Source organism: Phalacrocorax aristotelis, chromosome 8 (assembly GCF_949628215.1).
Source record: "Phalacrocorax aristotelis chromosome 8, bGulAri2.1, whole genome shotgun sequence".
Classification (NCBI taxonomy): Eukaryota; Metazoa; Chordata; class Aves; order Suliformes; family Phalacrocoracidae; genus Phalacrocorax; species Phalacrocorax aristotelis.
This window is the reverse complement of record NC_134283.1, coordinates 33,395,354-33,421,383: the sequence shown is the minus strand read 5'-3', so window position 1 is coordinate 33,421,383 and position 26,030 is coordinate 33,395,354. Positions and strand designations below refer to the sequence as shown.

The following is a 26,030-nucleotide window of genomic DNA, read 5'->3' as shown; positions in this document are numbered from 1 at the left end:
GTACCCACAGGCACTCAAAGCTCACTGGGGGCTCATCAGGAGGTGTTCGGAAGAACCTGGAGCATACCAAGAAGCAGTCGGAAAGACCCCGGTGAGAAGCTGGGGACACAAAACTGTGGGTGCCAGGGACTGCTGCTTCCTACAAGGAGCAAATGCTGCTTTCAGGGGCCCAGCAGGCTGTGGCTCCAGAGCCTGAAGGCTACAGGATGGATCCAAGTCCCACCTCATTCCTTCTCCTGCTGCTGGAGAAGATGGGCTTCTGGTGTTGAGGGAGAGCACCAAGATGGCACTGGCCAGGCAGGGAGCTGAGGGTGCAGGAGCAAAAGACAACATGACACAGCCAGTACTTTTCAGGCTACTTTAATACCAAGTGAACAGCATGCAGCCAGACCTCCTGGTCCCAAGGAATCATTCATAGACAGCTGGTAATCCCACAGCTGCTTCCCTGCATTACCAACAGCCCTGCCCCTCCAAGAGCCCACAGACACTCCCCTCATTAAAAAGCAGCTCCATCTGCCCATAGAACATCCCATTCAACAGGGCAGTCCCTGTGTCTGGCCTTGTCCTCATGAGGCTGTTCCCCAGGAAGCAGGCATGCCAGCAGAAGAGAGATGGTCCCCTGGTGAGCCCAGGCAGCCCCTATGTCCCCTCTACCGCCCCATCTGACACCGGCAGTCTCTCCAAGCAGCTGCTGCTTCTCCCAAGACCTGCACCAGGCCTCTCCACTGCAGCAGAGCAACACAAAACAACTTAAAAGAAACCAAACTGGTCAGGTAAACCTAAATCCTCAAATAACAGAACAGTCCCCAAGGCCAGGGACAGGGCAGCCGTCACGGACCAGGCCAGCAGCCCTATCCTCCAGAGCTGGCTCTCAAAACAAACCCAAACAAACTCAAAGCAAAGCTAGAACAGGATCAGGTCCCCAGCAGGGCTCACACAGTGTTCCTGCGGCCGGTGGCACCACAGCTGGTGGCTCAGGTTCAACTTGTGATTCGGGCAGAACAGCTGCCTATGTCAGCTGGCATCCTGCAGCAGAGAGGAAAGCATCAGGCTCTGTGCAGTGCTGTGGGGAGCAGCACCCCAAAACCCCCTCCCATTGCATCCTCTGCTTCCAACCAGGAATCCCACCCGTAGCTCAGAGCCTCCTGGGTCACATTTGGCAGGGGGGTGACAGTGTTTCAGCCCTGCCTGCCAGGCTGGGTCCCCTCATGCACTAGAAGCGCCACAGCTCCACACTCCCAGGAGATGCTCCAAGACTTTGGGAAAAGCAGGGGGTTGCAATCAACATCGTGTGGAGACTCACCTAGCATCCGGAGAATCTGCAGCGCCACTGCAACCTTTGCCTCCTCGTGCCCACTCCTGCCTGGCCCATCCTGCCGGACCCACGTGATTCCACTGAATGGCACAGGGCACCCTGGGATTACCACCCGGCACCAGAACTGCAGCCACCCATTGGAGTTTGCCTGGATGCGCTTAGTGAGGAACAGGGGCGTCCCCAGGTACTGCCTTCGGCACAGGGTGTTCAGGTGGTCCAGCACGTTGTGCAGTAACAGATGAAAGGGTGCCTGCTTGGGGACCCTCAGGCACTTGCCCCCTTGCACCTGGATGGACGATGGCTTCTCCTCGCACAACTGCAGTTTCTGCTTCAGATCAGGGTTCAGCCAGTCCACCCTCATCTCCACCCCACCGAGCCTCATGTTCCCTAGGAGAGACCAGCAGCAGCTGGCAGGAGATGCTCATGCAGCAGGCCTCCAGTAACACCCCATCCTACCCTGTCCCATCCCCCAGCATCTGGCACAGCGACCCCCACGGGTGGTTTAGCACTGATCCACAGTGTACAAACTGCACAGGATCCTTTACCTTCCCTCCATAACCCCTCACGCAGCCACAGGGCGGTTGCTTCTCCATCTCCTTTTGCTACCCAAGGTGGGCTCAGGGCTGCAAAGCTCAGGGTATTTTAGGGGCAGCCTGCCTTTAGGGACACATGCAAAGACATGAAAGTCAAATGCTTCTCAGCTGGGGCAGAAATGGCTACAAATCAGGACTTTGGAGGTTCCAGTTGGATGTCTGTGAAACACATTCCATTGGAGGGCAGTGCAATCATGGGACGGGGTGTTGAAGAGTAGGGCACCTCCATCAGGAGGGTTTAATAACTTGGTCAAAGCTCTGGATGCCCTGGACTGGTGATGCCTCTGCTCTGAGCAGGCAGCTGCCTGAAGAGCTGCAGCCCCTTTACCCCTAGGTCTGCACAAGGACTGCTGGGCATCAGCCCCACTGAGGACAGTGGGCGTCCCATGGGACACAGGGAGAGAACAAGGTATGTCTCAAGGCTGAGGTCACCTCACAGCTGAGTCTGGAGGTCGTTATCAGTTCCTTCTCAGAGATACCCGAAGACCAGCCCAAACAGCATCCCACAGCACCCCAGCCTTCCACTTACCTTCCATAAGGGTTTTCTTGGCCATGGCAGCAGCCTGGTGCGAGCTGTATTTCAGCACAGCAAGCTGGGCCCGTTTCTGGCAAGGGCTGGCATACAGGGTGACACTGAGGATCCCCTCTGTGACCCGTCGCAGCACGGCCTCCAGCTCCCGCAGGCTCACTGAGGTGGCTAGGCCGTCCACGCTCAGCTCACGCTTCTCTGTGCTCTTGCACACCACAATGGCACAGCCTTCACGCACCTCAAAGTTGTTGAAGGCAGCGATGGCCTCCTTGGCGCTGCGCCGGTTGCTGTACTTCGCATAGGCAAAGCCCCGGTTGAGCCCACTGAAGGTCATCATGAGGCGAAACTCATACAGCCTCCCCACACTCTGGAAGAGCGGGATCAATGCATTTTCGTACATGTCCTGCGGCAGCTTCCCAATGAACACCTCTGTGCCAGCCGGCGGGGGACCGCCCACCCAGCCTGCAGGCACACAGCAACATGGTATATGTGTGTGAGACCCACCTCGCCTCCATGCCTGCAGGGCACCCTACATGTCATGCTCCCAGGGCACCATGGTGCTGAGATGCTCTTCTCACATACCTGGTGGGGGGCCACCATATCGCCTCTGCCCATTGATCTGCACCAGGTCGATGCCAGTTTCTTTGGCCCAGGCAAGCAGGGCCATCTTATTGGCCTGGTTGATACTGTTGGTCCACATCTGAGGAAGAGAGATGGTTGGTGCTTGTCTAGGCAAAGAGTTTCCAACCTCCCAACCGGGGGCATCCCAACCCCATGAAGCAACTGCAAGGCCTAGCACCAGCCAACACGTGGAGGAACAAATGCTGAACCCCAACACCCATAACTAAGTTCAGCAACTTGACAGAGCACAAGGGCACTGACAGTTCCCCTGTGGATGCCTGCAAGGGCTTTGAAAAACAAGACACAGGCAGCAGGTGGTTGGCACTGCAAGAGGTGGATGGAGCACAGAGCCAAGGTGACCCATCACATCGTGAGATCCCAGACAGGCTTGGACCCCAAGGCAGCCAACTCTCTTCTACCAGCATCTCCTTGGGCTTCTGAGGACATCAAGGAAGGTCTGGAGACACCATCCATGTAGCAACATAACCAGGTTTTAGCTTATTAAGTACTGCAAAGTCTGAAACTGTGCACTAAGTGGGATTAACACTAGTTCAGGTTACAATGCAGTGTGGCTGCACCTCATGCATCTCCAGGTGCATCAGCAGGTGGTGCCACCTTTCTATCTCCAAGGAGCTTCATCTTTCCTGAAAACCAGAAAACACCCTTGGATGAAGGTGGGGACCCATATAGGGGAAATCTCTGCTGAGAGGGTGCAGAAACACCAGCCACGCACACCACAAAGCCTCCTGCTACGGCTCTACAGCTCCCAGAGCTGGTTCCCAGCACAGGGGACCTCCGTGTCCTCCCCTACAGGGGGGTGCGGGGCGGAGAGGTGCCCGGGCTCTTGGGAGAGGCAGGACCCGGTTCTTGCCCCGCGGAGCCCGCAGTCGCCACCGATTAGGTGCTAACGGGGTTCATCATCACCCCCACGGTCTCCACGGGGCACCGGTGCTACAAGTCCCAGCCCCGGCTGGGGATGGGACCGGGGTCGGGACCGGCGCCGCCCGCCGGTGCGCTCCGCGACGAGGCAACGCACCTAGATGGGGGCTCCGGTCCCCGCCCGACGGCCCCGGGGTCTCCCCGAAAGACACCCCCCCACCCCGGGAAGGCACGCACGGAGGTGCCCCGTGCCGGGGCTCCCCCCTGCCCCCGGCAGCGCCCTGACCCCCGGGCCGCCCCCCGACTGCACTCACCTCCGCCTCCGTGGCCATCGCCGTCCCCGCTCCTCCTCGCCGCCCGGGCCGAGCTCTGGAAGGTTCCAGCGCCGCCGCTCCGCCCACGGCGCCGCAACTGCTCCGCCCCGGGCGGGGCAGGGGGAGACCCCGCCGGCAGCGCCCGCCCGCTGCCGGGGTGCAGCGAGCCCCCCAGCGCCCCCTCCTGCCACCCTTCCACGCGGGGAAGCCGTGGGGCATGGGATATAAAAACTCTGGTTTGGGGGGCAAAGCCAGGAGAGATGCGTGGGTCAGCAGCGAGGGGAGCTGGGGACAGAGGGCACCCCAAGCCACCCGCAGGAGGCCCGGGGACCAGTTTCACCCATGCCTGGGGCACGGGGAGCCCCTGTGGGGCTGCTTGGGGAGCTCCGGCCTGACCGGTGATGCTTTGCTCTGCACGTGGCACAGGGGTTGGCAGCAGTGGTTAGATCCAGAGGCAAGGAGGAGGGAGCACGGCAGCTGAAGAAATATCCACAGTGACATTTAAAAACCAGCTCTACTGAGCAAGGCAGGTAAGTGAATCCCAGCCCCAAGTGGAAAGTAGAGATAGGAGCCATGGAGTGGGAGAGACAGATTTATTATGTTTCTGGGAGCAGCACCATTACATCTCACTTGGGATAAGGTCACCTCCCTGCAGGCAGAGCAGAGAGGCAGGGTGGGATGTTTATTCAAAGCGATGGGAACAAGAAGCTGCAGCCAAGACCCCAGGGGCTGCTGACAGCACGGGGGCTCCACACGCCACTGCAATGACAGCAGATAGGAGGCGGCATTTGCCAGAGCCACTTGCAAACATCTTCCCAGCGACACACTCGAGGGCCAGGGCATGTCATAGAAGTCAGTGCAGCCTCTCTGCTCCCACGGGGAAAGGGAGGGCACGAGACAAGAATAAATACAGCTTTCAAAGGCCTCCCGGACCCCACACCCACTGCTACATGGCCTGGTGAAGGCATTTACAGGAGAAAATCTGTCAGCCAGAATCCAACAAATGAGTAGACGGGTCCAGAAGGGGTCTAAGGCTGGTTCGTTCGCATCCTGATCTCCTCAACCAGGTTCTCCCTGCGAATGTTGACCTACACAGGGGGAGCACAAAGTTGCTTCAACACAACACAAGCAGCTTGATGTATCGTGACCTTCTCTGGTCCCAGAGGGATGGCCCCCACTGCATTCAAGGCTCTGGCTCAGGAAATCATATCGTGGTGCTGTCACCAGTCACTCTACGGGGATTGAGCGGGCTGCAGCACACGCAGAGCTGATCCTGCAAGAGCAAGAGCCTGCCTGCAACCCTCTCCTTCCCAATGATCATAAAAGCTCTTTCTTGCTCTCCTGCTGGTTCCAAAACCAAGACGAGTGGATAGATCACCACTGGTGCCAATCATTCCAAAAGGGCACTGCCAGGACTGCAATGGTCCCATGCCCTGGACAGAAAGCCATACAGCCCACTGAATCGCCCCTCCATGTTCCAGGCTCCTGAGGAATAGCTGGGAGTTCAAGGAGGCCACGTGATGGGAAATCCTCCAGAGCTAGAGACAACAGTGCTCCATGGCTTCAGGAAACTGCATGGGGCAAGAATCTGGAACGTGAGCTGTTACAGAAGCCCCTGGAGAAACCACTGCTTGAAAAGAACTAACGAGGAAGCCAATGTATAAAATCCTGAGAATCTGTTATAGGGGGGCCTGGTGGCAAACTGACACCAGGGCATGTGCTCCACAGCAAGTCAAGAGGGGCTGAGGAAAATCACCTCACCCAGTCTCCAAAAGTGCACCCACAAGGCCACCACCATCAGTCCACTGGCCTCACCTCAAGTCTGCCAGCCCTGGCTTGCGCCCCTCTGCCTACTGCATGTGTGAGAGCCTTCCCCTCACTGCACCTTCTGTGTAAGCAGCTTTACTAAGCCTTGGAGGCTTTTCACATCAGGTGGAAGTGCCTTACTCTACTGATATCCCCTTTGGGCACTACACTCAAAACGTGGGCTGGCAAAGCCACCTTGCCATGTACAACTTAATGGCACTGCTGCAGAGCAGGGTACAGATGGGTCTGGAGGGCTGGCCTGAGCTGGGGTGAAGGGTTATGTAGCCCCCTCCCCTCATGCCAAGCTACCACAGGCCTCACCTCCTCCCTGGTTGCCACGACCCGCAGCTTAACGACTCCATCCTTGAGCTCCTGCTCACCCACAATGGCAACCAGAGGGATGCCTGTGTCCTCACAGTACTGCAGCTGATTCAGCAGCTTGGGGTTCTTCTTGTACAGCACTTCCGCCTAGAAGAGAACCAGAGCACAACACCATGATCAGTACTGCCCTGTTTCTCTGCACCTCCTCAACCAGGCACTGCTGGGCCAGTCTGCTAATTGCCATCTGGTGAGCCTGGGGGTGTGTGCTGGGGGGAGAAGATAGGCTAATGGAGAAGGCTGGGCATTACAGCTAATGAGTGATGCAACACAGCTCAAAAGTTCTCACAAGACACTGCTTTTCCTGGGAAAGCACCAGGTCATTAGCTCTAGTCCATATCAGACCAGAGTTGACACCTGTGGTGCCCCTACAGGGTCAGGATGCTAGCAGAGCACCCAGGCATTCTCCTTCACTGAGCAAGGAAGGGAGCCTGCCCACAGCAGGCAGTGAGCAGGGCCCTGCCACACAGCTTGCCTTCGGCCTGCAGAAAACAGCCCAAGCTCCCCTCTGGCCCACTCTCCCTGCCTTGCAAGGCTCTGCAGCTTTTTTTGCTTTCTGTTGGTAGCAGCATGGTATCCCAGCTGCCGTGCAGCAGGGTCTGGAGTGCTGTCTGTTTTGGGAATCTGTCCTGAGAGAACAGACAGAGCAGCCTCTGCATTGTTACAGGGCTAACCAAGTCATGCTGCCCAGCCCTTCCTGGAGAACACCTATCTCGGGACACCAAGAAGAGGCAGGCTCCGTTCAGGAAGGCAGTCTACTGCCCACCTTCTCCATGACTCCTTCCTCCCAAAGCAAAGCCAGATCTGGTGCATTCCTGGCACAGAGGGTGGACCAGGCAGCTCCTGACTTTGCCATCACCTGGTCATACCTTGATTCCAGCATTCCACAGCTCAGAGATGAGCTTCAGCCGCTCTTCAAGGAGCTTCTTTTGGGCAGAGGCCACCAGCACCTGTGTCTCTGTTGTCCTGATCTTCTCCTCAGAGGCCTAGAGAGGGGACAAGGCTCAGAAGATGCCACAGACATACAGAGATATCTGAGACCCTATGAGCAGGATGGGTCGTAGAATCATTAAAGCTGGAAAAGACTTCTAGGATCATCAAGTCCAACCATCAACCCAACACTACCATGCCTCCCCAGGTGACCCCGCCAGACCCATCAATTTATCAGTGAAGAGTAACAGGCTGAGTGGGATGAAGAGCATAAACTCAGGAGAGTCAGGGAGGCCCCACAGACCCCATCTTGGAGCTGAATCTCATCTTCTGTGGTTTTTCCGTGATGGGGGCTTAACACATGCAGTTACATGCAGACTGGAGGATGTGCTGAGAATGAGCAACTTCCCTGCCAGCTTCTGCCTAGAGAATGTTCCTCCACACTCAAGGGCCTCCTAGATATCTGCTCCAAGCAGCTCAGGAGCAGCAAGCCCGGCAGAAGCTGGACAGAGGCAGCTGCCTGCTCTACAGCTGAGCTGCTAACTACGGGTTGGATTAACAGCAGCAAGCTAAGATGCTCTAGTGCTGTCAGGAGCCACCTGCTCGCCTAGCAGATGCCGGATACTCAAAGTGGCATTTTCCTGACACTGCTTTCACTGAAGGGAGGAGCCTTTAAAAGGTCACCTGCAGATGAACAAACCTGGCCAGGACTGGAGGTGGTAGGGGAAGAATTCAGTTTCGACTTAGAAATCCCAGTTGTGTCTGGCTGCCAGAGAGAGAACTCCCCACAGGCTGTACATGGCAAGGTGGCTTTGCCAGCCCACATATTGAGTGTAGTGCCCAAAGGGGAGATCAGAGGAGTAAGGCACTTCGACCTGATGTGGAGAACTCCCCACAACAGGCCTCTGGCGCAGGGAAATGTACAGCAGTGTTTTGGGAGCCTACGCAGACCTATTTAACACCCATTGACGGGGACAGAGACCACCACATTGGTACAGCAACCCTGAGGAGGGGGGAATAGGAAAAAGGTATGTGACAAACCCCCAGAGGTACTGTGTTACCTGCCCTTGGACATCCAATCCCTGTTTGGTCTCTGTAGTGCCTTCGGTAGGATGAGTAGACATGTGAGGCTGTTGACTCCCTGCCAGCCTTGCAGGGCAGTGCTGCCTTCACAAGGAGGATGTGGGGTCACATGGATGCCTAATGCAGTGGGGAGCACTAAGGCACCTGACCTGGGTACCTGGTACTGCTGAGGATTAAAGGGCCCCCTCCAGCTACAGCTGAACAAGCCATGTCTGAGGATTGCTGGAAGAGGACGTCTTGTCTCCAGTGGGAGCCCCAGAGATCATCTCCCAGGCCAGAGAAAATTGGACATTATGTCCTAGTTCTGACTCCTGCAGGGCACAGTAGAGGCCTGGTTGGCTTCTGCATCAAAGATGACAGCAAGGAAGACTCACTTTAACATCTGCTGGACTGTGGGTACATGGGAAAGATGTAAGTCCTTGCTCTTTCTCCATGCTTAACTGAGCACCAAAGGCACCTACCTCCACTCTCTGCTCTAGGATGGAGAAGATCCGCTCAATCCCAATGCTGACCCCCACGCAGGGCACCTTCCGTCCCTTGGGGTCAAACATCCCCACCAGCCCGTCATAGCGACCGCCTCCAGCCACACTCCCAACACTGACTGGCTCCTCCACATGGTCGTTCTCCTGCTGCAGCAGGACAGCCTCAAAGATCACCCCTGTGTAATAGTCCAGACCCCGTGCCAGGCTCAGGTCAAAAGAGATCTGCAGGACACAAGGGAAGCCCCATCACTGGGTGCACTTGTGGGGGGCCCAGGCTGCCCGGCCATGAGAGCAGCACCCCCTCCTGCCTCTGCGCCTCCTCACCTGCCCTGTGATGCCAAACAGGGTCAGGTACTCAAACAGCAGCTTCATGTCCCCCAGCCCCTCCTTGGCCAGCTTGTTCTGGGACAGCTTTGGGTCCTGGAGAAGCCGCTCGACCAGGTCCAGGCCACCTGTGGGAACATGCCATGCTTCAAGTATGCCAGTGCAGCAGCACCCGCAATGATGGGCCCGGCCAGCCGTGTACACTGCCTTGCACCCCTCATTGTTGGCCATCCCTACCTGGCCTAGAAGAACAAGGCCACGGGCTCGACCCCACAGTGCTCACCATGAAGCTGGACATACTCCCCGATGTAATCCGCAGCCTCGGGAGAGAGCCCCTTCTCTCCTACCATCTCGCTCTTCACTTCTTCCCAAGGCACCTGCGAAGGGAAGAGAAGAATATCAGCCATTGCTCCAGGGATGTGGTCTCTCCTGGGAAGGTCTCTGGTGGTTCTGCCCAATACAGATGAACAGACACATCTGTCCTCAGTAGATCTTTACACAACAGAACCCCATCGGTGTCAGCATGGTTAAGAGGTGTGTGAGAGAAGCAGCAAACCAAATGCTCTTGGAGCATGGTCAGATGGTCAGAACACCATTTCTTGTACCTCTGCAGTGTCTGTTTGTATCCCAACTCTTCAGTCAGCACAGCTGTCCAAAAACTTGAAGCCCTGGGACAAATAATTTGGTTTTGATTTCTGGCCAGAATCAAACATCAGGACTGTAAAAGCACCAAATTTGGGAGATGTCTTGCTGCTATGCTTTCCTTGGTTAGGTACTCAGTCATAAACACCAGTCAAGAAATTGTTGCTGGTCACGTCTACCACCTAGAAAGGTGTGAGGAGATGGCTGGGTGATGCAAACACCCAATGTAAGCAGAATACACTGCAGTTTTGCCACTGACCAACGGGTCAAAGAGAACCAGAGTCTTGATCACATCCCAGCTGCACTGAGATAAATCACAGCATTTCAATACAAAACCAAGAAAATGATCCCATTCTAATAAAGCCCAATCCTCCCTTCCTATTGCTTTTCTATGCATACATAACCCCAAAACCTACACTTTAGTCATGCCTTTGCAATAGATCTCACTGCTAACAGGACTTCCTCTAGCTGACTTCATTCGACTGTCAGACGAGGCCTCCAAAGGGAAACGCAGTTCATACTTGAACAAAGCAATGTGAACACACGAGATGAGATACAAGGCCACTTTAACAGGGTTTCACATAATATTAGGAGCACTCCTTTAAGCAGTCAGCCCAGTGTCCCCCACATGACTCAACACACACACAGAAATTCACCTCCAAATTCTACTTTGGATCCCGAGCCAAGAAAACTGAATTTTCAGATTGCACTTCATTTTAAGGTTCCTCTTCCTTAGCTATTAGTGGAGCACTGTATACACATTTATAGGCTGATCTCCAGCATCTTTATATCTGACTAGGGTCTACAGTCAAAGGCCCCAAAGGGCCACATAAGGGCCTGAATCCCTTAGAGACCTTCACAACAGCCGGTGCTCTCAAGGCAGCTTGCTGAGCACAAACCTGTGGGTACCTCCTGCCTTGTGTCTTACAGCAGCAGCTGCACATAGAGGGGGCTGTTCTGTGTCATACCAAACCTGAATAAACCATACAAACAGCAACGTCTACACAGCATGTTTTATAAAAGTACCTGTGCTACATGCCCAAATGAACAGAGGTATAAATGAACTGATCAGGGGCGTGGGATGGGCTACCACCGTCTCAGAGCACCAGGAAGAGAGATTACGGAACTGAGCAACGTGTTGTGCCTGTGACCATGTCCGCCCTGCTAAATTGCTGCACAGTCCAGGCCAGCCCCCAGGAGCCTGGTCCCTAGCAAAACATGCTTGCGCTCATGGCAGCCGCAGATGAGTGTAAAGATATGCTGTGGGGGCACACAGTGCTGCACGATACCAAACAAACCAGCCTTCCCCTACCCAGGAGGCAGGAATGTGCTGCTGAGGTTATTTTTCAAGTCTGTGTTTCTGATCTCTTACTCCTCCTCACTCTAAATCCTTTTCTCTACTTCCAGGTAAAATACAGAAACCTCATCCATACGTGTCCACCTCATTCTCTCTTTGGTGTCTCCCTGCTGCTCCTCACCACCCCCTGTGGGTTCTGCAAACAGCCAAAGTCACACACTGTCCAGTGGTGCCCTGATCGTGCTGAAACAGCCTGGCCGGCAATATACACATGCTGCAGACTGTGTCCTCAGCAGGGATGCTAGACATCATATTGCCAATCAAGAACAGCACTAGCTTGCAGGACAGTACTTATGAATAGGGTCCTGGACAACCTGTGGCAGCCTACTCACCTGTTGATTTCCATTAAACTCAGCCCTGTCACGTGCAGCCTAACTGTGTTACAAATCATGATTACAGACTATCACTTACGATTGCACTTCTCTACTGCATTACCACAGAGATTTACTGTTTACATCACACTCACCTTGCAACTGAGGTCTGAAATTTTAGTAAAGGTTGGACCAGATGGTCTTTCAAGATCCTTTCTGATCTGGGCTGTTCTATGATTCCAGAACACAACTGTGATTCCTCACACCACCCAACTGAGCCTGATGCATTTGAAAAGGCTTTTCAATGCCCTGGCCCAGTCTGGGGGCACATTTTCATGATCCTGGTTCATAAGCAGCAGCATCTTAAGAAGGCTAAGGTTTGGGATATTGAACCTCCCATGTGAAGAGCATTTATCCCACCCACCTTTCCATTTGTCAGAACCTCGTGGGATACTGGAGAAGAAAGATAGGATCCAGTTTTCCTATGTGACTGCTGTGCCCTGCATGCCTCCCTTCCAGAGAAAGGGTGGGACAAGAACAATTCAACGTTTATCAGCATTTTCCAGCCAGTTGTCATGGACCATGGTAAGAGCAGCCCAGAGAGACTGAGACTGACTGAAACTCCAGCAACAGCAGTTGCAGCCCAGGCCATACCTTATCCAGTTTGTCAACACTGGAGCAGATCGTTCGGAACTTGCTGTCTGGGACACCGCAAACTGCAAACATCCCATCAAGGATGCGCCGATCGTTGACCTTGGGGAGAGGGAGCAAGTCATCAACTATGAACTCAAACAGATGCTTCAGCTGTGCCAGTTTCTCCTCTCCAGTTTCGAGCATAGAAGCAAAACTAGCAGATGGCTGACGAGATTTTTTGCTGTTTGCCATTTCTGTCTCTCTCCCATTGCTGGGGAGCTAAACTACCTCTCTGCCCACAGCATGCCAACTAGCACACCTGACTCCTACCAAGCCTGGGAAGAGCTATCAAATTCTCCTTGTAGAGCCACAGACACCAACAGGGCCTACAAGTCCTCTCATGGACATGTCAAAACAGCTCAGGAACAGACCACAGACTAAGAAGGTTAATTCAGTGTGTTACCCTGCTCTCTCAGTGTAGGAACAAAGGAACATCTGATCATGGTAATACCTCGCTAAGGATTTTTTTTTTTATAGTATAGTGAATTCCATAGCTCAATTATGCTCTGTAATAGTAGGCAACTGAGGCCAAAGGGTCAGCTGGATTCAATATTTCCATTGGTAGTGAGAACATCTTAATTAGACAGAAACAAAGACTGCTCAGGAGTTCATGATCTTCCAGCATCAACATGAACCAGTCAGTGGCTCATGGAAGACAAGAATAACTGCAGGCAGGTTATTCTGCTGTTCCCCATTACAAGTGTGCCTTCTCATCCACAAAGGCATCCACTTTCACCACTGCCTAAACACAAGGTAGCTTGACAGGCAGTTCCTGTGCATAGCTCTTCAGCTCATCCCAGACAGGTCCAAGGGCAGGTAACTGCCCCCCCTACACAGTGGGGGCTGCACACAGAAGCACAACACCAGCTGGCACTGCTCACCTCCACTGCAGAGCCCAGCAACAACCCTTCTCTTGTTCCCTCTCAGAGATCCCACCACCCTCCTACACATCAGTCATTCCTACTCGTTACTCTCCTACTGCTATATACCCTTGCCTATCCCGCCTGACATGCACACCCAGCATCATTTGCTGCCACACTGAGATAACAGAGGTGTTTTGAAGCAGATAGCAAGCTCAAACTACAGTAGGGCATGACTTTTCTTCTGGCCTCAACCCCAGAAAGGACTTGGTGGGAAGACAGGAGTCTGCAGACAACACAGCACACACACTGAGCAGATGTGCCTACTAATGGGGCACTGGGAGCTGGGACAAAAGCAGGGATCCTGGGCTACAGCCTGTGTTTTACTTCAGGCAGTGAATATGACAGTCATCTGGTTAGTTGAATGCTGGATGTTTTGCAGGGGACTGTGGTTAGTGCTAGAGAGAACTCGGCCAACTGCAGCCTCAGAACTCAGCTAACAGAGCCTCCTTGCATTCCCAGCTAAAGGCAAGTCTGAGCTGAGGTCCAGCCTTTGACTATATACACTATGAGGAGGCAGAGAGGCAGGATGAACTTCTGGGTCAGGCCCTAGTGAGCATTAGAGTGGGAACAGGTGCTGCTGTGTAAAACCACAACAATAATGACTGCTGCTTCCCACTGTGGCACAGAGAAACCCACCCACTCTCACCTTAATGAGAAAGTCCCCGAGCTGCAGGTCACTCAGAATCTCGTGCACGATCTTCAGGCACTCAGCATCAGGAATCATCGGGTCGAACTGGCCAGCGATGTCAAAATCCTGGGGCACAGGAAAAAGCAGGGAGCAATTCAGCAGCACTGGCACGGACGCAGCAATACAGATTCAACTCTGCTATTAACAGCAGTTTGTTTACAAAAAGCAACAGAAATGGAATGTAAGGGAGCACTAGTCCTCGCCAATACAATCTAGAAGTGACAGTGGGTGGGTTATGACCTCTTCCATCAAAGGCAGCAGTGCTCTCACGTCCACTGCGTTGCAAAGAGTTTGTATACTGTGTTGTGGCCAGTGCAGACAGTTTGCAAGAAGCCATTCTGCTTCTCCCTGCTTTGTACTTCTGGAGGTGTGTGACCTGCTCCCTGCCTCTGACACAGCAGTTTACTGTATGATACACTTTGAAACAGAGATCCTTGAAAAACAACAAAAAGGAGACAGCAGAGCAATCATCAGCAGTAAAAAAAATAGAACAAAGGAACCAGGAAGGGGAGTAGAAAGCTACTTATTCTTTAATATGTCCTAGATGTCAGATGTTTCACCTTGATTCTTAGGATGTTCTTTTTTTAATACACATGCCAATCAAGTTAATGATCAGGGAGAAAGACAGGAGAAGCAATCCCAACTTAGACAAAACCAAAATTTCAACTGCCAGGACATAAAAAGGAATCAGAAAGCCTGAGCGGTCTCCACCAGAGATTACCACATGAACTAGGACATAGAACTAAAGCCCAACAGCAAGATGTTTTAATAGGCTGGTACCCCATGATTGGAAAATAGCAATGACAACATCAGTGTTCAGAGAGAAATAAAACACAGAAGCAAAAAGAGACATTCAACTCCCATTTATGAATCCCCAAATGCAAAGTCTTCAATGAGATTTTGAGTACAACAACAATTTTAATTAAGCGGGTATGTTTCAACATGGCTTCAGCAAGCTTCCAAAATAAACTGGGGCAATGGAGGAGGAAAGAGAAGAGATCACATCAGTCGATCCCCAATCAGCTGAGTGCAAGAAAGGCTGATGCAATCCCCATGGAAGTTGGGCAAGGTCTGGTACAGTCAGGAAGGTGCTGCTACTCACTGTACAGGGCACAGGTGAAATCTCACTGAAAAAACCCAACCAAGGGCTGGTTAATTATATTTAAGAAAAGATGCAGAAAAAGCTACTAGGCTGAGCAAAGAAGCAAAGCATCTCCAGGGAGAAAAGGTAACAAAGCTTGATTTATGTGGCCTAAGGAGGGGAAGATTTCTCTAAACATTTCCCAAATGTTTATCTGGAAAAGGGAAGAATCCACATTAAGGAATGACAGCTACCATTTAAAGAGCTGCACTGGCACAAGGAGAAGTAAACTATCAGACACAAGAAAGTTTAGCCTGGATATTGTAAGACTATTTCTAGCTATCCTAGGAGTGAGATCTTGGAACAGTCTTTTAGATGAGACAGGAGGCAAAGACCCCAAGTTGTCTGGAAATGGGAATTCACCCAGCTGGATCTGGAAGGTAACCACAGGGGTTGTATGATGAAGCAGGAATATTGTCAAACAGGAATTTGTTTGCAATATGAGGCCCTGGGGGCTGTGTTAGTACAGCGGAACAAATCCATTCCTCAGGGCTACCATACTCATCTGAGAAAGCCACAAAGGAAATTGCTTTCTTACCTGTTCTGTAATTTGGCCTCTGGGTTCTTCCCTTCCTTTGAAATAAAGATTGACTAAGCACAGGACAGAAGTAGCATATGCTATGGCTGTGTCACTCACTCACCTGGTTCATGTGTCCTGTGAACACCCAGGAGTTCCACTGTTGCCAGATTTGGGATTAGAAGGAAATTCTTCCTCTCCACCAGGCTGGCAAGCACTGTGGGATGGAGCAAGGAGTTGCCCTCCTCCACAGTACTAAGCAGGCCAGATACCTGGGGCATCTGGGGGCTATATTACAAAATTCCCTTATACACCAGCAGCGTGTGTCACAGCCATCATCCTCACTCTCAAGCTGTTTTTCACACCCATAACGGCACACTAAGGAGAAGATTAGTGGATCCTCCTGAGCCTTCCACAGCCACAGCGAAGGCACTGCAAGGTAACACAGCCTTTGGTCCTATGTTTTTATGGAGCTACATCTCCACAAGCACTGCCCAGCCTACAGCCTCACTCAGCAGCATCCCTGTCAATGGCCAAACTCACACATTGATAGAACTCCCTGTAGCGGCCCCTGGTCATGGCTGGGTTGTCCCGTCTGTACACCTTAGCAATGTGGTAGCGCTTAATGTTAGTGATCTTGTTCATCGCCAAATAGCGAGCAAAGGGCACCTGAGACAGCAGAGTTAAGGATGGGAACAGGGAGGGATCACTCCACCCAGTTATCAGTCACCGGCAGTGCTGGGTCCTCACTATCTCCCCAAACCCAGCACAGTGTGGTACACACACATGGGGCAAAGCAACTGCTAAGAGACAGCTCGACTTGCCACAGCTCCCCAGGGTCTCTACAACTGTCCAAGACACAGCGCACACACGCTGCCGGAAAGGGTCCCTACACGCATCCTCCAGCACCACCTTAGATTGGATCTCAGCCTCATGTAAGCTGTGCACCGCAGCAGCCTAGCCTGGGTACCCTGCTGTGGGAGAAACCTCACTCAACACAGATCTTCCTTATCTCCACATACAAGCGTTACTTTGCTGAACAGAAGCAATGTACAGTAAATAACTGAGCAAGGGTTCTGCACCCACTGAACCACACTACCTGTTCACGTTCTCCCTGTCGGTACAGCGTCAGAGCCAAGACACTGTCTTCCCTCCTCCTCCCTTGCCCTCTGGACAGCACTGTCCCAAAAGGAGGGCAGCAAAGGTGACAAAACCCTTCAGCACCAGCTGTGGCAGGATACTGTCAGGTCATAGCGCAGGGACAGCAGCTCTCCTCCTTGATCCTTCAGATCATAGATGAGCTTCGAGTCTTCACCATATTTCCCTGTCAGCGTCTCCTACAACAAAAGGAAACACAAACAAGCAGCATCTTTAGTGACAGGGGATGAGCCCTAGACCACACAGAAAAGAAGGAGAGAAAGGGAGGACACCTAGGAGGTGGAAGAAGAAAACTCAGCCCTCAACACACCACAAGCTTTCAACTGCAATCCTGCAACCCCACCAGCTCAGCCACCTTGCTGTGTCCTCACTCACCTTCAGCTCAAACACTGGCGTATCAATTACTTCTGCTCCATGGCGCTTGAAGCAGGTGATGATGGCATTGAAGACTCTCTCACGAATGGCCATTTGCTTGGGGCTGTAGTCCCGTGTACCCTGGGGTGAGATAAGGAAAAGAGCAGCAAAGGACACATTAGGTGAGATGCATGCAGTAGGGACAGACATGAGAGGCAAAGTGAAGAAGCTATCATCCTGCTAACAAAACCAGAGAGATCAGGTCCAGATACTAGATACTGGGAGACGTGCTTAAAAGCAGCACCAAAAAAACAGTAAAAAAACTTCAGGACACAGCTCAGACATGATCTGCCATGGTCTGCAGAGCTAAATCTAAGTCAGTAGTTTCATGACGCAGGAAATAAACACAGATTAAACAGTCAGAATTCAGTGATTTTGAGCATGACAGCACAGCTAGGGTCCGTCCACAGCTCTGATTCAGACGTATTAGCCAGACCCCTGCACAATGAGCCACCCTGAGAGATGGAATCAGAGGACAGGCACACTATGAAACCGTGGAAAAACCCATAGCTCTACAATTTCTGAACACACACACAGAGAAATCATCTTTTCAAAGCATAATACCTGTGAGGTACCCACCTACTGTTAACAAGGATGTGCTCCCTTTTAGTTTCTTCTAACTCTCTTTTCAGTCACTAAATTATTTTGATGACCACCTTTAGGCTCTCAGCAATGCATAAATCACTGTTAATTAAATAGATCTCCCACTTTCATTTTCTAGGGACTGGCAGTTAGGCAGGAGGAAGCAGAGAGCAGGTACTTCGCAACACCCCACCTGCAGGTCGCACAGCAAAGAGCAGCTTTCAGCCGTACCCAAGCTATGTTTCCCTGGCCTTCACAGAACTGCAAAATCCTCTCCACATCTTTAAACAGTGATATACCCTTCCATTTTCCAGGCCTCACATCACAATTACATTTACCAAAACATGGAAATGGACAAGGGAGACAGTTTTGAGGCATTTCTTAAGTCAGTGGCATTAACATAAACTGGTTTATTTGTGAGCAACGTTCTTAACTGTCTTCGTGCCACAACATGGAAGTGCAGTTGGATTTCTGGTCAGCTGCTAGCGATGAAACATTCAGGTTACAAAAAATTTAAGCATAAATTGCATTATGGACACTATTCTCAGGGGGCTGGAGAATGAAAGACTACCCCTGAAGGGTCTTTCTGCAAGAGGACACAAAATGTCAGCAGGTCTGGCCAGACCTGCTCAGTAAACGGGATTACCCATCTCCACAGACTAAAGCAAGATCAAAAGCCATGAGACCTTTCCTGCTCCCGGCATTTCAACATGTGCTGAACATTCCTCGCAAACACTGCCAGGTGTCTGGCCTTCTGTGGATGGCTTATGCTTTGCGGTTGCCCCACAATGAACCTCACTCCAGTGTGCTGCACCTGGCAACACTCTGTGCTCCCCCAACCTACCAGCAGCTTTGTGCACTCTGTCCACATTACAAAAGAACAGGACCAACTTGAGGATCTGTGATCCATGAAAGCCAATGTCTGCAGGCACTAGTGGGGTCAGTACTACAAGAACTGAAGAGTCCTAACCCTAAACTCATCAGGGCAATGTAAGTCATAACCTTACTTCAAATAGTGCAATCCAAGCAGATATATAACCTCTCACACTGGGCAGCTACCATAAAGCTTGACTAAAAGTGAATTTAGTTTCCTGACCACACCAGCTAGTTGTTGGCTTGTCACAGAAGCACCAGAAAAATCTTTAAGTTAGTAGGGTATCTGGGTCGCATGCTGTCAGGGACGTTTACATCCCTCTCTCCCCTGCTACAAAAAGCAAAAAGGGAAACAGAAATGAGAACAAAGACAGGCAAGTCTGTGCTGAGATTTTTGCACACACAGATGTATGGGGGCTGCCGTGTGTGTGCACAGGACCAAGTCGTGCACAGAGATGCATGCAAGTGCGTGCGCTAGGGGAAGTTACCTTCGGGGTCTTGAGCACAAACTTGTGTTTCCCCTCATCTACCCCCAGCTGCGCCTTCATCTCCAGCAGTTTCGCCACCTCCTTTGCAATCTGATGAGGGAAAAGGGGGTGTGTGTGTGTGTGTGTAAGCCTACCTGCAGGCCCAGCCCACAGGCCTTCCCCAGTACCCTCAGCATTCCCAGTACACCCAGACTCCCCAGCCCTAGTACATGCACTGTTCCCAGCCTTCCACAGCAACTAGAGGGGTGCTCCATGCTCCTCTCCAGTACTCCCCACTTCTGCTACAAGTACCCCAATCTCAGCACCCCCAACACCCCACCATTCTGACTCCCACGAGCTCCATTACCCTCAACATCTGCCTCCCCAGTCCCCACAGCTCCCATCCTACCAGCCTCTGCACCAGCCCCAGGCCCACCACCACCAGCTCCTGTTACATGCACCCCTGCATCAGAAGTCTCCAGCATCCTCCTCCCAGTTCTAACATCCCCAAGCATCCTTCTCCCCAGTCTAACACCAGTATCACCAGTTCCCGTTCCCAGTCTCCCCTGAACCCTTTCCCCAGGCACCTCAGCCCCTCTACTCCCCAGCCCAGGCCAATACTCCCAGCCTCCCAAACACCCTTCTTCCCGATGCCGCCACCACTAGCCCAGCAACACCTACACCAGTACTCCCAGTTCCCCACAGCACCCTCCCCCTAAGCTCAGCAACCCCAACCACACCGCAATCACCTCAGCAGCCCTCTTTCCAGCCCAGCACCAGTACCCCCAGTTCCCCCCAAACCCCTCTTCCGCATCGCAACACCCTGAGTGCCCCAATCCCCTCTCCCTAGGCCAGGTCACACCAGTCTCCCAGTCATACTAGTCCTCCCCCAGCACCCATTCCCAGCAACCCCCGCGCCCTCCCTCCCCAACCCCGTACCCGAAACCCCGCCAACCCCTTCCCGGGCCCGCGGGCGCTGAGGCCAGCCACACCTCGTCGGGATCGGCCTTATCCTGCTTGAGCCGCCGCACCGCCTCCGCCTGCGCCCGCACCGCCGCCTCGTCCGCCATCACCACTCCGCGCCTGCGCGCCACCGCGCAGCGCCCGCGCACTGCCGGAGGGCGAGGGCTGCGCCTGCGCACTGCCGCTCCCGCGCGTTGTCACAGCAGCCGCTCCGCGCCTGCGCCCTGCCGCCATCGCGCACTGCCGCGCCTCAGCCCACGCGGCGGCTGGGGATACTGCTGGCCTCACGGCGCTCAAATAAATGCACAAGCGTGAGTTTTTGGGGTTTGTTTTGTTTAACATATTAAAGTACAGCCATCCTGCACGCTCCCCCCAGCCGGAGCCTGCCCGCGAAGCTGCACCAGGCCCCTGCTGTGTCCCTCCCTGAGGGGGGGCTGCGCTCCCCACAGGTCGGTGCAGCAGCCCCAGCATGCCTGGCCCCCTACCCCACGGGAGAGCCCGGCTGCAGGCTGGGGCTGGTCTTCCAGTACCATTCTCCCTACCTCCTGAGCCTGCCAGCACCCAACATGCCACAGATGTCCCTCCCCCGACCCTGGAGCTCAGCCTGATCCTGTTTGAGCTACACCACGTCCGTCTGTGCCTGTGCCACCACTGTGACCACCTAGGGTGGATGGAAATGGCTGTACAACCCACAAGCTTGATCCATCCTTCAGAGCAGTAAACCAGAAGGTTAATCTGGTGACTGCATTGTCCATAAGTTTTAAAATCCACTTGCTCCTTTCCAAGCAGATACCCCGTGACAACACTGCCTTAAGCCCAGGCAGATGAGACTCAGGCTAGTAGATGGTGACCAGACTTCATCAGGAAGTGAATGGCTGAGGGCACTGGAGTGTTCCAGCTGCACAGCAGTTCAGTCAAGCAGCTCTGGACAGAGACGTCCTAGGGCTCCAGCCTTCTTCTGATCTCATCAACAAGCTTTTCTCTTGGGATATCAACCTACAAAGCAACGAGGAGAGGAAGAGGTAGAAGCGCTGGAACCCTGCGCAGAGCATGGTTCAATCCAGCCCTAAGGACTTGCTGTGGATACCAACGCAGTTAGTGACTGGTTTTCTGGAGCAGTCACCCAACAGATCTGTGCTACAGCTCCCCAAAGGAACATCACCAAGGGAAAACCCAGAGCCTTTCAGTAATCTCTAGATTTTTGAAGCACTTTTGAAACCTGGTGTAAAAGGTATTCTCACCTCCTCTCTTCTTGCAACATCCCTCAGCTTGACAACTCCATCTGTCAGCTCTTGCTCTCCTACAATGGCAGCAAGGGGGATCCCCGTGTCCTCACAATACTGCAGCTGCTTCAGCAGTTTAGGATCCTTCTTGTACAGCATCTCTGCCTAGGAGGAAGCAGAGAAGGAATCATTAATGCAAAATTTGCTCTGATGAATCTTGGAGCAAAACAGCCAGCACAAAAATGCCACAGAAAACACTAACTAATATTCCTGCAGCAAGCAGTTGCCTTTAGTGCTCTTGGCTGTTCTTCTTCTCTGCATGCTAGCTCTCAGACAGGCCCAGATCCTGAATGAGACACACAACTAGTGGAGTTGGTCTTGCTGTGGTACAGCTCCTTTCAGACTCTCCTCCCTCCCTCATCTGTACCACTGCCAAGCCCACATCTTCAATTTACCTTGATCCCTGCATCCCACAGCTCAGAGATGAGCTTCAACCTCGCAGCAAGCAAGTGTTTCTGAGGTGTAGCGACCAGCACTTGTGTCTCAGTTGTTCGAACTTTCTCCCCAGAAGCCTGCAGGGACAGACATACTCGTGGGACACACTGGCTCCATGCGAATCTGCAGCTCACAACGGAAGCTCATCTGACCTTACCTTCAGACCTTAACTTAGCTCCCCAAAACAGGTATACTTAAGAGCTAGCCATCACCATACAGTGAACATTACTGAGTAAGGCTAACCTTCCAGAAGCCAAAAGAGTGCACAAATAAGACAACCTGGGCACATTTAATGAGTTTCCCAGAGAATCCACATTGCAACACACTACCTAATCATGTGCTGCTGTTCCTGTGGGACCTTGGCCTTCCTCCCTCCCTCCCTCCTGATGGGACCTGGACAGCTTTCCAATGTCTCCTTTGATTCTTCAAGTACAAACACATTACCTCAGCAACAAGCTCAGAACTAAACAGTGATGAATTTCCTCACATGCTTTCCTAGGGTGCTCATTACAGAGCAAGTGCCACAGCTACAACCAAATTCATCACTCTCAATCCCCAGAACAGACAACTTTCCCAGGCAAGACACAAGAGCAAAGTGACTGGGGCACAAAGTTCAGAGTCAGGACCAGAGCTCAGGGCCCATCTCTAACTCTTCCTTGGCATCTGCTACGAAACGCTGCCATTAGCTGCCCATGCCTGCTGAGCTGAAAAGGGCTCTGTCTCCTGTGCATAGACATTCAGGCACGAGAGGAGCCACCCTCTCCCCCAAAATTCTTTCCCCTCAAAATCAGTGGAGCTGTAGAGCTCTGTAATAAACAGCTGGCTGCCTCGAGCCCTCCCCCATGCACCACTTGCAGCACTTACCTTCACTCTCTGCTCTAGGATGGAGAAGATCCGCTCAATCCCAATGCTGACCCCCACGCAGGGCACCTTCCGTCCCTTGGGGTCAAACATCCCCACCAGCCCGTCATAGCGACCGCCTCCAGCCACACTCCCAACACTGACTGGCTCCTCCACATGGTCGTTCTCCTGCTGCAGCAGGACAGCCTCAAAGATCACCCCTGTGTAATAGTCCAGACCCCGTGCCAGGCTCAGGTCAAAAGAGATCTGCAGGACACAAGGGAAGCCCCATCACTGGGTGCACTTGTGGGGGGCCCAGGCTGCCCGGCCATGAGGGCAGCACCCCCTCCTGCCTCTGCACCTCCTCACCTGCCCTGTGATGCCAAACAGGGTCAGGTACTCAAACAGCAGCTTCATGTCCCCCAGCCCCTCCTTGGCCAGCTTGTTCTGGGACAGCTTTGGGTCCTGGAGAAGCCGCTCGACCAGGTCCAGGCCACCTGTGGGAACATGCCATGCTTCAAGTCTGCCAGTGCAGCAGCACCCGCAATGATGGGCCCGGCCAGCCGTGTACACTGCCTTGCACCCCCCATTGTTGGCCGTCCCTACCTGGCCTAGAAGAACAAGGCCAAGGGCTCGACCCCACAGTGCTCACCGTGAAGCTGGACATACTCCCCGATGTAATCCGCAGCCTCGGGAGAGAGCCCCTTCTCTTCTACCATCTCGCTCTTCACTTCTTCCCAAGGCACCTGCGAAGGGAAACAAAAGCATCCATTGCTGCAGGACATTCTCATCACCCACCATCTTCACCAGCCCACATATTCACAACACAGGCAGGAAAACAGCAGTCAGCAATCTCACTAATGATCCGCTTCTCTTTCTTTCTGTTTCACATGAATTGTTAATAGAAACAACTGGAAACGCCGGGATTTATTCTCAGCCACACTCAAGAGCTCCCCAAATCCTTTAGCTGATGTGAGCCTCTTTATGATGAGAACAGCCACAACACTGCCCAGCCTCAGTCTGGAATTGATCTCCCGATGAGCACAATGCGTACCTTGTCCAGCTTGTCCACGGTAGAGCATGTAGTTATGAACTTGCTCTCTGGGACACCGCAGATGGCAAACACACCATTCAAAATCCGTCGGTCATTGACCTGGGGTGGGAAAGGCATGCTCATCTCAGTGGAGATGCCCCACTGCTATTTCTTCTTGTCACAGAGGTGCAAGAGAGTTTCCTTGTGCCTTTTCACGAGCGCCTCAATCCCACAGGAAGGGAAGGTGCAGGGGTGTGAAAACCACTTGGCTTTGATCTCACCTTAATGAGAAAGTCCCCAAGCTGCAGGTCACTCAGGATCTCGTGCACGATCTTTAGGCACTCAGCATCGGGAATCATTGGGTCACACTGCCCAGCGATGTCAAAATCCTGGGGGCAGAAAATGCTGCAGAGGCTCCTGGCACAGCTGAGCTGCTCCGGCTCCGCCAGGCACGCTATGCGGCCCTGCAGCAGCTGAAGGTAATCCAGCTGGTCAAACCCACACCAGTCCCCCAGTGGCTTCGGTCCCTCACATGGTGGCAGTCACTACAACACTCACGCACTGGTAGAACTCCCTGTAGCGGCCTCTGGTCGTGGCCGGGCTGTCCCGCCTGTACACCTTAGCAACATGGTAGCGCTTCATGTTGGTGATCTTGTTCATTGCCAAATAGCGAGCAAAAGGCACCTGGGGGGCCGAGGAGTTAAGGACAGGAACCTGGAGATCTGAGCTGCAGAAAGCTGAACATCAAAGTGCCCTGTCCCCCTTTCACATTGCCAGCTACTCCCTGATCTCCAGGGAGATCATCAGCCCCAGCTGACAACAAGCACAATGAACCACAGCAAGCTCCTCCAACACTAGGGCAACTCCATCTCCTACTTCGGAGCCACAGTACATCAACACCTTGCAAATACAGACCTTTGTGAGATGATTTTGCCCTCTTACAGTGCAATCAGAGAGAATTCAACATATAGGACAGCCATATAGACATTAAAGTGGAAAGCTTTTTGGTGAGACATGGAAGCGGAAAAGGCCAAGGATGAACACCTGCATTGTAGCCATAGCAAACACCACTGCTCTCTCAGAACAGCTACTGAGCCACTGGAAAGATGGGATGGGCAGGACAGGAGCACGCAGAGGTGGGGTCTGTAGCTGGGAAGAGATAAAACCAGTACAGTGGAGCATACTGGTGCATGTCCACAGCCCATGGAAGAAAGGGCCCCTCTCCTGCAGATCCCAGACAGGCTGTGGAGTGGTCTGAGGCAGGGTCACACCGACAACAGCCAGACGTGCTGGGTGTCCACTGCTCTGCCAGGAGGGGGTTTCCATCACCCTGATGGGACCTGAAGGCAGGGTGGGGCACGGGTGGCCCACCAAGGCAGAGGCAGCAGTGGCCTCCACGTGCCACTGTCCCCGGTGTGCCACCATTCCCTCCACAACAGCCGCGCGGGGCGAGCACAGGATACAGTCAGGTCGTAGCGCAGGGCCAGCAGCTCCCCTCCCTGGTCCTGCAGCTCATAGATGAGCTTTGTGTCCTCCCCATACTTCCCCATCAGCGTCTCCTGGGGAGAGGTGAGGGGGCTGGCAGGGTGGCTCTGGGGCACAGGGTCCCCTGGGAGGGGGCACAGAGCCCTGCATTCCCAAGCCCCGCAAGCTGAGTGGGAGCACAGGGAGGGAGACAGAACACATACCCCCAGCAGCCCCTTTTGACCTGGGGCAGATGTGGGGTCTAAGGCCCCGACCCTCACAAAGGACTGCCATCGTTGTGTCCCCATTCCCCCTGTAAGGATTCTCCAAACCTTCCCCCTCAGCCCCCGGGAAAGGGGGTGCTCCCCAGTCCCGCGGGGGGACCCCACAGCCCCACGGGAAGCAGAGGGGGATCCCACAGCCCCGGTGGGGAGTCACCCCCCGCACCAAGTCGGTAGGGGGAATCCCGCCGCCCCCCGAACCCCATCCCCTGGCGTCGCCTCACCCGCAACTCCAGCACGGGGGTGTCAATGGCGGCCGCCCCATGCCGCTTGAAGCAGGCCACCACGGCGGCGAGGAGATGGTCGCGGAGGGCGACGTGAGCGGGGGGATGGTCGCGGGTGCCCTGGCCCGGGACAGAGAGCAGCCGTCAGCGGCGAGGACGGGGCAGCGGGGTTACAACGCCCGGTAACTGCCAGCACAGCCCCCGCCCCCCACCCTTACCTTGGGCGTCTTCAGAGCCAGGCCTCGCCCGCCGCCGCCGCCGGCCGAGTCCGCCGCCGCCCGCACCTGCTGGGATAGCGGGCGGCCATCACCGACCGGCCCCGGCAGACGAGGCGGCCAGCACCGGAGGAAGCTCACCCGGCCCCCGGCGGGGCGCGGCGGCTCGAGGCGGGGACCCGCGGGCAACAGGCGTCCGGCGGCGGCGAGCGGACCCAGCCGCAGCATGGCCGGTCCCGGGAAACCCAAAGCGACCGGAGTCCACGTGACTA

General features: G+C 53.8%; 3 protein-coding genes across 10 annotated transcripts; all 3 read right to left on the bottom strand.

Moving 5' to 3' along the window:
• Nucleotides 1-344: 344 nt before the first annotated feature.
• Nucleotides 345-4,616, bottom strand: DND1 (DND microRNA-mediated repression inhibitor 1). Its single transcript, XM_075102344.1, has 5 exons — nt 4,252-4,616; nt 3,020-3,137; nt 2,438-2,899; nt 1,304-1,702; nt 345-1,026 (listed from the first exon to the last, which is right to left on the bottom strand). The coding sequence occupies exons 1-5, from the start codon at nt 4,468-4,470 to the stop codon at nt 1,010-1,012; spliced, it is 1,215 nt and encodes a 404-aa protein (XP_074958445.1). The 5' UTR covers nt 4,471-4,616; the 3' UTR covers nt 345-1,009.
• A 214-nt stretch (nt 4,617-4,830) lies between these two features.
• On the bottom strand, nt 4,831-20,179 carry LOC142061382 (histidine--tRNA ligase, cytoplasmic). 2 transcript variants are annotated; one of them, XM_075102342.1, is made up of 13 exons: nt 20,013-20,179; nt 19,042-19,131; nt 17,060-17,179; nt 16,768-16,863; nt 16,070-16,195; nt 13,827-13,934; nt 12,219-12,317; nt 9,538-9,631; nt 9,255-9,382; nt 8,910-9,152; nt 7,305-7,421; nt 6,379-6,525; nt 4,831-5,339 (listed from the first exon to the last, which is right to left on the bottom strand). In XM_075102342.1, exons 1-13 carry the CDS (start codon nt 20,088-20,090, stop codon nt 5,280-5,282), a joined length of 1,506 nt encoding a protein of 501 aa, XP_074958443.1. In that variant the 5' UTR covers nt 20,091-20,179; the 3' UTR covers nt 4,831-5,279. The 2 variants fall into 2 exon arrangements, with proteins under 2 accessions (XP_074958443.1, XP_074958444.1); XM_075102343.1 differs by lacking the exon at nt 8,910-9,152 and having other exon boundaries at nt 20,013-20,165.
• Nucleotides 20,180-20,299: 120 nt separating this feature from the next.
• Nucleotides 20,300-25,986, bottom strand: LOC142061380 (histidine--tRNA ligase, cytoplasmic-like). 7 transcript variants are annotated; one of them, XM_075102334.1, is made up of 12 exons: nt 25,762-25,986; nt 25,544-25,663; nt 25,038-25,133; nt 24,133-24,258; nt 23,856-23,963; nt 23,596-23,694; nt 23,194-23,287; nt 22,911-23,038; nt 22,566-22,808; nt 21,662-21,778; nt 21,225-21,371; nt 20,300-20,979 (listed from the first exon to the last, which is right to left on the bottom strand). In XM_075102334.1, the coding sequence occupies exons 1-12, from the start codon at nt 25,984-25,986 to the stop codon at nt 20,923-20,925; spliced, it is 1,560 nt and encodes a 519-aa protein (XP_074958435.1). In that variant the 3' UTR covers nt 20,300-20,922. The 7 variants fall into 7 exon arrangements, with proteins under 7 accessions (XP_074958435.1, XP_074958434.1, XP_074958441.1 ...); XM_075102333.1 differs by lacking the exon at nt 25,038-25,133 and adding an exon at nt 24,619-24,723; XM_075102340.1 differs by having other exon boundaries at nt 25,263-25,663; nt 25,762-25,902.
• Nucleotides 25,987-26,030: the final 44 nt, after the last annotated feature.